Source organism: Saccostrea cucullata, unplaced genomic scaffold, assembly GCF_032062105.1.
Source record: "Saccostrea cucullata isolate Sc308-1 unplaced genomic scaffold, CSIRO_AGI_Scuc_v1 ctg38, whole genome shotgun sequence".
NCBI lineage: Eukaryota > Metazoa > Mollusca > Bivalvia > Ostreida > Ostreidae > Saccostrea > Saccostrea cuccullata.
In genome coordinates, this window is record NW_026937075.1 from 264,184 (window position 1) to 277,173 (window position 12,990).

At 31.4% G+C, this 12,990-nt stretch overlaps 1 protein-coding gene across 1 annotated transcript; it reads left to right on the forward strand.

Annotated features, from left to right (window-relative positions):
• Positions 1-7,554: 7,554 nt before the first annotated feature.
• On the forward strand, positions 7,555-10,068 carry LOC134247195 (transcription factor ovo-like homolog lin-48). The gene is made up of 5 exons (XM_062729536.1): positions 7,555-7,777; positions 8,646-9,058; positions 9,211-9,319; positions 9,424-9,597; positions 9,706-10,068. Exons 1-5 carry the CDS (start codon positions 7,663-7,665, stop codon positions 10,011-10,013), a joined length of 1,119 nt encoding a protein of 372 aa, XP_062585520.1. The 5' UTR covers positions 7,555-7,662; the 3' UTR covers positions 10,014-10,068.
• Positions 10,069-12,990: the final 2,922 nt, after the last annotated feature.

Here is a 12,990-nt window from a genome sequence, read left to right on the forward strand (position 1 = left end):
ATCGATATTGGATTCCGAAACTTATCTATGCAATAATATATATTTAAGAATTGGTGTAAATCATATGTGAAAATTCCAAGGAACTTTTGGACAATTCGAAATCACAGCATTTTACAAAATTCAACAGCTTACAGACTTACGGCTTTTTTAAATATCATTGACAGCTGCTTTTTAAAATTATTTTTAAGTCCCGCTATTAGTACTTTTGTATTCATATGAAGCAGAATTTGTCCAAAATCTTATACGTAAAAAGAAGAAAACACTTCCTTGTGGCCTTCAACTCGACATTTAGATATATCGACGACGTACTGTCAATTTATGATGGTAACTTTCATTCTTATTTTGATACGATATATCTCGGTGAGTTTGAGATAAAAGATACCACAGAGTCTGACACATTTGTTTCATATTTGGATATTTTACTTGAAAAAGATGTTAATAGCAATCTAACAACCAAGCTCTATGATAAACTTGATTACTTTAACTTGACAATCGTCAGCTTTTCTTACTTATGCAGCAATATACATGTACCCCGATTACCTGCATACGGAGTTGATTCGATACGAAAGAGCATGCTTTACGTATGAACAATTTCTAAAACGAGGTAAATTATTAGTATTGACAATCAAGTTGATGAAACAAGAATATCAGCAGTCTCGTTTAAAGTCATCATTTTGTAAGTTCTTTGGTCGAAACAATGACCTTGTCAGAAAATACAATTTAACATTGAGTCATATGCTGACTTACTTTTTTCATACTAATTGTTAATCCATTATTTCTACGCTGAATTGATTTTTCCGTTATTTCCTGATCATGAAAAGGAGCACACGGCGGGTGCGACCGGTCGGCAGGGGATTCTTACCATCGTAATGACAATGATCCCACCTCTGAAGTTTTGGAAGCCCGTGTTTGCTCTGCACCTATTTTGTATTATTTTATGAATTTTTGATCTGGAAAACTGTTAGTTATCTCCGTATGTTTCATTCTAACTGAACTGGGGTATAAACATGTAGTCCCCATATACAGGTGATAAGGTATAGTGCTAGATAAGTAAGAGAAGTTGACGATAGAAAAGTTTAAGCAATCAAGTTTATCACAGTTTTATCGTTAAGTTACCATAAAATTCTCTTTCTAAGAAAATATCTAAATAAGAAACAGATGCCTCAGACTCTGAGGTATCTTTTATTTCAGGTTCGCTGATTCAATAATTCGTTATATCGATTTAAAACATATTTTTTATACACATTTATGGATGTTTCCTTTACAGCTTTTCTAGAACTTAATCTTTACCCATTCTGTGATGTCAGATAAATCGTTTGGACGATTTAGACCTGTATTCGACACAAATGGCCATTGAGCAGTGATGGATATTTCTTGTGCCATAATCTATTGCTTAGAAGATCTAAATTTATCCTTATATTTCACCCGTACGTCCGTTCCAGTGCACGAGAGTGTGAAGAATCTAATGTAGAAAATCAACTATTTACTCCGTGTTTCTAAAAATGCTATCGTCACTCGGGTGTTCTGATAAAGTTACTGCAATTAAATTTATTTGTGCACTCCAAATCTCATGCATAGGTTTATAATAAAAAAAAATAAGCAGTTGAAATTTGGCATCTAACGGGGAAAACTATATACATATATGGAGAGGGGACATTTTATCGGTATATTGTGCATCTTGTTGAGCACATTTTAAAATCTCCTTCAAGATATTGAGATAAATATCCATAACATACACAAAAAATGAGGTAACAAAATAGAAACAAAAAGATATGATAACTCTACAAAAGAAAAAGATGTTTTTTAAATTGTCGACAATAAAGGTATTCAATTGTAGCAATTCCTGACAACTTTTGAAAGCTAAGAAGAAAGAAACAACAAGAAAAAGATCCCAAAAAGTTACCGTTGCGTGTTACCGTTTTGTTCTTTAATGTAAAACAACTAGTGAAGCAACCTGATAAAACTGAAAGGTTTAAGAAGGAATTTCTGGCTTCTAAAAGGCGATAATTCAAAACCACAGGCTGTGAGATGACCGCTTTCCGCACAATGATAACGGTTTTTATTTTCAAAAACTAGACCACGTGCATCTATACCCATCACGCAACTGTATTAAAATCTACGTATCACTTACAAAAATTACATCTTGTTATTTTTTAACGCTTTTAAAAAGATTTCTGTTTAAGATGTAATTACACAAAGGTGTGAGATTTGATAGTCTTATCTCAAGATGAACCTTGATTACAATGTCAAAACTTAAGTCACGTGACCATGGATATGCCTATTGGTTACTCATGTAAAGAATTAATACTGTAGACTGAAATTGAAGTCTTTCATTTTATATAATAAAAGAATCTGTTTTAAATATACAATGTATCGTGAAAAAATATATCTTCAACTAAAATGCGTGTATCTATTTAAGTAAGTTTTACTTCATTTAGAAGAATCTTCAGCTTCAGTTTTCGCGTTTATACAATAGATTCTTCTTAAACCTGTATTTAAGACATATTCTTGGGTCTCTGCAGATAAAGTATTGTACAAAACGAAAAAAAAAATCCCATCGTAAGAGTTGCCATTGTAAAGAAAAAGATACTTGCTTTCTGAAAAGATGATCGTTTAACAGCCAAAAAGTGTTGACCACGCCCATACAAACAAAAAAGCCCCTCTATATTTCCCGTCTGTTCCTGTTAAAACTTTGTACAGATTTTCATTTTGAACAACCAAAACTAATTATGGACGTCAATTCGAATGAAAAATGGAATGCGTTACCTGTAATTTGACATACTAGTCAAATGATCGGCCATTGTCAGGAAACAATGGCTGACGGTACGGCAGTTTTCTCCCCTATCATATTTACCCGCAATGGCGTTTTGGTAATAGGGCTTAAACAAGAAGATTAACTCCTCAATTGATACGGCTTAGCACTTTAATTGTTCGGTGAGAAGGAGGAAAGTCGTTATCTATGTGTTTCAATTATTACACAATCCTCACAGACACCGTCTCCGAATGACATTTTCCTGAACTTCACAATCGATCTTGACAAACCATCGGAAGCTTTTTAAAAGTGACAAATTAGATTCTTAAATACTAAATGTTTGAAAAATTGCGATTGACAGATAATTTTAGTAACCCCTGATTTAGGTTAGCATTTTCATTCAACCGTTTTAAAATCAGATAAGTACTCCAATCTTTTTTTTAATAAATTGCACAAATTTTGATTCATATTTGTTTTTAGTCATAGAATTTTAAAATATTTGGTCATTTCCTACTATATTTAAGTTTTAGTTGTTATTTAATTTTTTTTTATGAATTTTGGTACAACTTTTATTCATAAATAGACTGAATTTCTATAAACATTGATCTCTAAACTATTTAAAAAATCATAAAAGAATAAAATCATGAGTAAAAGAACTTTAGGCCTAATTCCTAATGCCACAATTTACAGTTTTTATTGATGTACAATGTACACATTAATGAAATATATTAAATAATGCTTAAGTACTTTGTTTCCTACTGCCACAAAGTATTCTTACTGATGTATGTTATGGAGTTTTACTGGTATATGTCAGATAAAGTTTTAGTGCTTACTTATGCCACAGTGTACTGTTGTTATTAATGTGTGCAATGTGTATGTTTGCTAAAGCTTAATTACTCCTTTTTCTGATGTTCAAGGTGTATAAGAGCAATGATCGGTCAAAAAAAATGTAAACAAAACAAATATGTGAGGAAGACATAAAAAAAGACCCCTAGAAATCGTAAAGGTGGGATCAGGTGCCTAGAAGGAGAAAACATCAACTGAAGACCATTCAAACCGGCCCTGAGCCCTATATATTGAGCAGGTATAGACGAAACATTCCTTAGACAACTGGAGTTTAAAACAAAGGCCATACATTTGGTATTAAACAAGTCAGACAAAATACGACCCAATGATAAGTCATATTTGCTAAGAAGGTCATTCTATCGACCAGAGAATATGCGAAATGCCGACTACAAACGAAGTTGTTGAAATCCTTGTAACATCAACTTATCAATGAGTAGCATGTCTTGCTTTAAAAGTTAATTGTACTCTGAGCAACCTGCTGCGTAGCAAATAAGTTCGGAGACATAATCACTATTATCAGGTGATTGTACATGTCTTAATGTTTTATTGTTTTTGTTATATGATATGTAAAAAAAAATGCTAGATTAACCCTTGGTTTTCAGTTAAAGATTGTAAGGCCCTTTCTTTCGTTTCTATCAAACAATATTCAAAATAGAAATCAATAAAACTGGATAAACTCGATGAGAAAAAGAAACCATCGAAATTGAAAGGGAAAGTATATCTCATCACTTCCATTGCATTCATGTTTATCATTTTTCACAAAAGGAGTATCATCTATGCATATATGCAATTAAACATTGAGCTTGTCTGCCTTTGAAATAATCTTCGGTGCCAGTGCATTTTTTCTTCAAGTTTTTTACTCGCCTTTTCACTATATCATCTTACATTATTGTAAGCCAGAACTCAAGCATGCACAAGCTTACTCCTAATTAAATTTTCATGTAAAGAACTGTTCATCAGTAAATATTTTTTCGTGAATAATAAACAAATATTAAAAAGGAACAATAATGACCATTTTATGTATCCAGTTACAAGATTTTTTAAGGAAAAAGTGAATAATTGCATTCTGTCACTCAAAAGAAAGCAGTGGGATAAATAAAGAAAGAAGAATAGAGTAAAATGAAGATAATTTTTATCAAAACAATTTATCTTGACAAAGCAGATTGAGGGGACACCCAACAATACGATGTTAAAATTACCCCGTGTCAAGAGAACAAGAGACGAATCCTTTTAGACAATAGAGGGGTATGATGCAGGGTGATATGTTAGCGGGCCTACGGTTAAAGTTTACTGTTATATGCCATCTGACCCATGGAGTATCGGGCATCCATAGTAAGGCGGATAAAGTAATGAATGGATAGAGTCAGATTGCTCTGCTCATCCGAGATACTGGGAAACTGACAACTGAGAGACTTCTGTCAGATAAGAAATGGAGAAAGATGAATGGATTTAAAATTGTTGTTATATGTGGAAACATGTAGAAGAAAAAATACATTCGACTATAATTTTACTCCTTGATTGTTATAATTTTGTTGCAAACTAAGTGCTATGCTTTAGTAATTCATAATCACAACATTTTAAAGTTTTTAAAAAAAAATCATCAAAAAGAAGATAAAGTTTAATAATGTGTCATTACGTAAAGAAGAGTAATATGTATAAAATTAAGAAATATTGATCATGGGCGAAACAAGCATTTTATTTCCATTTCATTTATGTTGCGAATCCTTCAGACAACATTTGTTTTGGTAAAACTAATACTGTATTGAATGTTTCAAAAAACTGTATGTAATTGGACTATACTATATAGTTTTACTTTACATATTAATGGACTATTACGTGTATTAATGAGTATATTACACTTTATTGGACGATTTAGTGTTTTAGTATATACATCTTAATCTTATAGGACTATTTAGTATTTCAGTATATACATCTTCATCTTATTGGACTATTTAGTGTTTTAGTATATATATCTTAATCTTATAGGACTATTTAGTGTTTAAGTATATACATCTTCATCTTATAGAACTATTTAGTGTTTCAGTATATACATCTTAATCTTATTGAACTATTTAGTGTTTCAGTATGTACATCTTAATCTTATAGGACTATTTAGTATTTCAGTATATACATCTTCATCTTATTGGACTATTTAGTGTTTTAGTATATATATCTTAATCTTATAGGACTATTTAGTGTTTAAGTATATACATCTTAATCTTATAGGACTATTTAGTGTTTCAGTACATATATCTTAATCTTATTGGACTATTTAGTGTTTTAGTACATACATCTTAATCTTATAGGACTATTTAGTGTTTCAGTACATACATCTTAATCTTATTGGACTATTTAGTGTTTTAGTATGTACATCTTAATCTTATTGGACTATTTAGTGTTTTAGTATATACATCTTAATCTTATTGGACTATTTAGTGTTTCAGTATAAATATCTTAATCTTATTGGACTATTTAGTGTTTTAGTATGTACCTCTTAATCTTATTGGACTATTTAGTGTTTTAGTATGTACATCTTAATCTTATTGGACTATTTAGTGTTTCAGTACATACATCTTAATCTTATTGGACTATTTAATGTTTCAGTATATACATCTTAATCTTATTGGACTATTTAGTGTTTCAGTATAAATATCTTAATCTTATTGGACTATTCAGTGTTTCAGTATAAATATCTTAATCTTATTGGACTATTTAGTGTTTCAGTAAAAATATCTTAATCTTATTGGACTATTTAGTGTTTCAGTATAAATATCTTAATCTTATTGGACTATTTAGTGTTTCAGTATACATATCTTAATCTTACTGGACTATTTAGTGTTTCAGTATATATATCTTTATCTTATTGGACTATTTAGTGTTTTAGAATACATACTACACCTTATAAGACCCATTAAGTGTATCTAGTCATACATGTACACCTCACTGGATTTTTTAGTTTATCAGGGTATACATTACATAACATCTTATAGGATTATTTAGTATTTCAGGATATACATTATATCTTACGGAACTATTAAATAGATCAGGATTTAAATAATACCTTATTGGACTATTTAGTTTATCAAGATTCTTTCAGTTAGATATATAACATGCCTTTAAAGTGACTTAACTGCGCATGTCAGTAGTTCTTAATCGAGTTCAAAGTTTTTCTACTCTCCTCGTTTACTATTTATCCTAATAATTGTACTTTGATTAATTCTATATTAAAATGAATCTAATTTAAAAGTAATATATTTTACTTATGAACTCTTTTTCTTATGTAAAGAATTTTTTAAATCACTTGTTTTCAACTTATAAGGAATACAAAAGCATTAAAAATTCACAAAGCAAGTCATCAATACGTCTGAGGTTTTTAGTTTTAAAGACAATATTTTTAAAATATTATTTTCAATTCTGTATGTATATCAAAGCTGATACATGTAAAATCATTTACCATGTAATACTAGTATTTCATTTAAAATATTTAATTGAAAAGTTTATTCATATTCATTGAAAGGTATTCAAAACTTTTACACTGCCAGGATACTTTTATGTGAGAGAGTTGTTTAAAAGTGTGTAACCATTTGACTTAATTAAGTTATAAATTTCTGATTTGATTCCATGAGCTTATTTTTTATATAATTGTTTAAATACCTAAAATACTGTTAGCTACCTTTCAAATTTTGGATTGGGGGTGGAATGATTTTCATGAATTTGAATTCACTAAAGTCTTGTTCTTTTTATACATTGTTGTCAAATACACAGGTAGGGCACTGTTACCTTTAAGAGACACAGGTGTACCTAAACTCGTCACAGGTGGTTGAGTCGGACACGTTTCGATGATCACCATCCCGTGGCGATTACTGATGTACAGTTATGTGGATACCCGTCCATCACCTGAAGAGGCGGGTCGAGGGTAGACACTGTATAAAACTTGAAAGATACCCTCTCACTTTCCATATATCATCTTTGAAGTTATATATTGCATATTGTCTCAAAAATTGCTACATTTTCACTAGATATTTACTTGTCTTTGGTGTTTTTGTGGACTTTTAAACTTGGCTATGCCAAAATCATTTTTAGTTCGTGGTCAGCATAGACCAAAGACTACCCAAGATGTCCAAGAAGCACAGCTTGATCAAAAGAATCCGTCCAGCGAAAGACTCTTGGACAAAAAAGGTAGGATTGTTTCATTTCTATCTCAATTTACTCTAATCAGACTGTTTTTATAGATGTATATTTTTACAGCACTTTTGAGTAAATTTTGTTTTTTAGTCATTTCAAACTTTGAATTTTTTTAAACATACAATTTCCGGTCCTTATTTTCTAAAAGATTTCCCTCAAGTGATGCGTTTTAATTATCCTTAGTGCTGTGTCTAGCTCAAAAACATCAGGGGGTACGAAAAAAAGATTGAACAAACAAAAAGACACTTGGGATAAAATTTCAAGATGCCCTGGAAGTTAATCTCATAGGATTGTAATGAAAGCTCTTTTTGTATATTACAAAGAAACACTTTCTCTCACTGTTACCCGTTCAAACCACGAGACATCTCCCCTGTATAAACAGCGTGTCACAATTTCTGTTTCAATGGGATGAGGTGATAGAGAAATCAGAGTAAATAGCCCCCGGCCCTGGGCCGTTATATGCGTGTAGTGTATTGGACAGGAATTTAAATTACAAGTATTGAGCAAGCTATGGAGATTATTTTTCTTTAGAATAGTGGGAGGGTTGCGGAGAACGATCATGAAATTTTCAATTTATTGTGGATGAACCCACAAATGTTACCGCATTAAATATTTTGATAAGTGAAATATGGCTTTATCGAATATTATCTTTCATTTTCAAAATTTCAAAATAAGATACTTACCTACGCCTATTGAAAAGCTTTGTTTCTTCGTCTGGTTATTCAAGTTCATCTGTAAAGCCCATGCACTTTTTAAGCGCACTTCTTTATCTTGCAATTTTTCTAATTAATTCATGTCAACTGACTTTATATTATTGATGTTCTGGTTGTCGTGACACAAGAATTTTTTTTTATCTTTGCAGAATATTCTTACTTGAAGGATACTGATGAAGTAGATGGCGCTGAAAATTTGCAAAAAAGAAAACATGAAGAAGCCAAAACCAAAGACCAGGATATACGAAAAACTCCCTTGTTTCTACCTTTACCATTTGAACATAAAATGTACAATTTAATGCTTCATTCTCCAGGAAGTGAAAAATTTGGATTTAATAACATCTCGTCACCTCTACCCTACCATTCCTTCCGGTATCAGGAACTATGTTCCCCAACGTCCCCTGTTGCTCCTCCGCTCATTCCGAGCCCGACTCATATAATCGACTCAGGCTTTCCAAATCGTGCAAGCTCAAATTCAGCAAAATCAACGACGGAACATCAATCTAGAGACCAATTAGACGGCGTTAATAACTTTCTCAATCCTCCCGTTTCAATGCTCAAGGTTAGAAAATTGCTCCTAAGTGAAATTCTTAATTGCCTACAGAATATTATTCATTAAAACCACTTTTTCGATTTCAAAACCATGTTAAAGTATACATAAGCGTTTTAATAATATTAGATCTATCAAATGAGTGTTTCTATTTGATATTTCAGCATTCAGTGGTGCATGGGGTAGAACTTATTAATGGTGGCTTTGGAATGAAAAACCCCATCATTGCTCATGCTCAAGACCAGAAAATACCTAGTTTTCATGACAAAACATGTAAGCTTATCAAATATTACCATTAAATACCTTTTGGTAAAATACATACTTTTTTGATAGATTATTTTCCCCCTTGTTTGACTGAGTACTTTTTACTTTCACAGCTACAGACGGTCAGAATTTTACTTGTAATATCTGTAACAAGTCCTTCCCACTCCAAAGGTTGCTGAATCGCCATCTGAAATGCCACAGTGAAATCAAAAGATATCTCTGCACCATATGCGGCAAAGGTTTCAACGACACATTCGATCTCAAACGTCACACAAGAACTCATACTGGTAAGTTTACTTTAACGTTTTATGTAAGTAAATAAAAGTACCACGTCATGTCCTGTAATTGGCGCCAAAAACTCTTTACCTAACATGTCTTCTCTGTTTTCTGACCAGGAGTGAGACCATACAAGTGCAGTACTTGCGGTAAGGCATTTACTCAGCGCTGTTCCTTAGAGTCACATGGGCGGAAGGTTCATGGATTTGAATTTTCTTACGCTTATAAGGAACGCCGTAACAAACTTTACGTATGTGAGGACTGTGGACACACAACTTCAGATCCAGGGCAACACTTTGTTCACTTAAAACACTTTCACCCGCAGAACCCCGTTCTTCTCAAATTCTACGATAAAAGGCAGTTCAAATTTTCTGAAATGGGCAATAACTCAGAAGAAATCATGGACCTCTCTGTCAACAAAAGGTGACGTCGTGCCTGGTATAATGAAGTGTTAGCAAATGCATAATATACCATACCAAAAATGTATTTTGTTTTGTTTTTACATGATTATATTTTTACATGTTTTGTAAATATAAGTGCTATGGGGGTTATACATGAATATACATGTTTCACTATTTTTGGACATGGTGCAATACTAGAGGCGGGCCATTCACATGCAATATACATTATCACCTGTCTGTATCATCTGTGATTATTATATTTATGCAACTTAAATGTATCCAAATATTTTGAATGATGTATTTGATGAAATACACTGAAATAAAAATTATATTGGTTCTTCTCTTATGTTATACTAGTTGAAACATCAAGGCATAAATGACATTTTTAACCGCGTTAAATTTTAAAAGATTTTTTTATGAATATATAAATTTTATTTATATTTTTTTCCAAAAAAAAAATCACATGTCGTCGGTCCTTAATTTTAAACGAAAATTTATGTTAACAGCAGTAGATTTAATTCAAAAACTTGCAAATACACCTTGATTTTTTTTTAAATTAACATTCTAAGATAGATAGTCACCGCGTTTCTTATGAAAAATATTAATTATATTTACATTGCCAAGGAGTTAAATCATAACCAAAAGTTCAATATTTGTTAAAAATGTATCCTGCACATATAAAATAGAAGAGAAATATGAATACACCTCGTAGTTAATGTTTAGTGTGTGGGGATTGTTTTGTTTGTTTGCACGAAAGCGTAGCCAAAAATTATCTCTTCATTCAAAATCCTATAAAAACAGGTAGAATTTTTAGTCATAAAATGCAGTTCAATTGCAATAAAAGTTTACGCTTTTTTCTTTAATTGATTATAATTGATTGAGTCATTTTGTGATTTTTATGTTTAATGTTTGTTGTCTGTTCCCGTGATAAGATCGGAGGACCTGCTTTATCATTGCTATCACAATAGATCCATTTCTGTCATGCACAAAGAATCACCTTAATTTTTCTTGTTGAATGTTATGTTCCGTTTACTGCATTTTAATTTCACCATTAAAATCGATCAATGATGATTAATTTCTCACCAAAATATTTACTGCTACGAAGGAGAAACTTAAGACGTTCATGTATTATGATAAAATTTATTCAAGAAAAGGTGAAATTCAAATTTGGAATCTAAAAAAACTCCCCCAAAAATCAAATAAAAAATAAATATCTCAAAAATTTTCATACATCAATTGCAAAACAATAAAACATGAAATTAAAGGTTTTTAAAAGTATTTTCACAAGAAATTAAATGGGTTTTTTGACATAATATACAACTGCTTTTGTAATAATGATGGAAAACATAATTTAAATTTTCACATCTTGAGATCGATAATCTACAAAGAAGAAGGTATGGTTTCCATACAAATTTTGCCCTGTGATTTTCTAAAAAATGAAACTGGTGTAAAAGTTGAAAACTCATGCTTTTTAAATAATTGAAATTCAATGCAGGAAAACTAAGTCATTTTTCTCACATGTGTTTTTAAATGCTAATTATGACATCAGAAACATGTGCATTTTCCCTTATTTTCTTAAAAAGTTGCAGAAGACACCAATTTTCAATGGAATTTTCTTTCAGATAACATTGTCCACAGGCATCGCCCACAAAGATTTTGAGATATGTTATTGAATTTTGCACAGAATATCCAAAAATTAACGTGGGCGACGGCTGTGGACACTGTTTTCTAAAGGAAAATCACCCTTGAAATGTGCCATTTTGAGGCTTTTTCTGTTGAAAATAGAGAAATGCTTCATATTAATGACGTCATATTTGCAGAATGGTAAACCTCCATGCCATATTCTTTCTTGATTTATCAGTGTCATTTATTTAACTAATATTTAAGTCAGTTTCAAAACTTTTTGATGTCGTTACATTTTTAGGGCGCAATAAAGCTAAAACCATACCTTCTTATTACTCTTTTAAAAGCATTTTAATTCTACATACATGTATATGTGTTCTAGAATTATCAAAATATACTGGATTTCCTCTTTTACAATATCAATATATAGTATTTGGAGACCAGATCTTACAATAAACTGTTGGAATTCCAATGGGTATTAATGGTATTCCTTTGTTAGCCGACCTGCTTTTAAATTATAAATTTTATGAAGCATAATTTTTTTTCAAAAAAATCTCAACATGAGAAGAAAACTCCTTCTGTGGCATTCAACTCAACAGATATATCAAAGGCGACTCAAAAGCTACTTGCATTCATATGTTCCCTGGATTCCGGTGAAGTCAAAATGAAGTCAACTTTATGACATACAATAGCATCAGCTTTTTCATCGCCAACTTCCCTTATTTATTAAGCCTTTATCCAATATCAAACACCTGGTGTTTTTGTCTCCCAACTAATTCAATATCCAGGTCATGCTCTGGATACGATAATTTTTTTAAAATCGAAGTTAGTTACTGATCAATAAGTTGATGTTACAAAGATTTCAATAATCCTTTGTTAAAGCCAGCTTTTATAAAATCTTATGGTGGTTATAATGATTTATAGTTTGTATATGAATACAACCTATCGTTGAGTCGTATTCTATTTGAAATCTTACACTTTTATAGGGTCATTACTTTTATACAAAATTTTACTATGTTCAATACTCAGTCTATACTTGATCAATACGTAGTGCACGTGGCGGTTATGAGCGGTCGACAGCGCATGGTTACTCCTCCTGAGTACCTGATACCACCCCCAGTGTTCTCTGAGGTCCGTGCTTTTGCCCTGTTAACGATTTGCTTTGTTTACAGGATTAAATGAGATTGAACAGTGTCATCTTCACCTCGTACATCGCAGGGAAGAATATAACAAAAGGATTTTTTTCAACAACATGTAAAAATAAATTTTTATTTATTAAGTTATTGGTTTTTTATGCTCCTGGAAATAGAAGATCATAGAAATGAAATATGGAGAATATGGAATGTAATCAAGCGCAGAAGTCGAGTAAAACAATACAAA

Excerpts from the sequence above, each read along its gene's own strand:
- LOC134247195 (XM_062729536.1), top strand. The coding sequence starts at position 7,663 with ATGCCAAAATCATTTTTAGTTCGTGGTCAGCATAGACCAAAGACTACC. Across the intron at positions 9,059-9,210 it reads CTCCCGTTTCAATGCTCAAG|CATTCAGTGGTGCATGGGGT; the intron begins GTTAGAAAATTG and ends TTGATATTTCAG. Across the intron at positions 9,320-9,423 it reads TAGTTTTCATGACAAAACAT|CTACAGACGGTCAGAATTTT; the intron begins GTAAGCTTATCA and ends TTACTTTCACAG.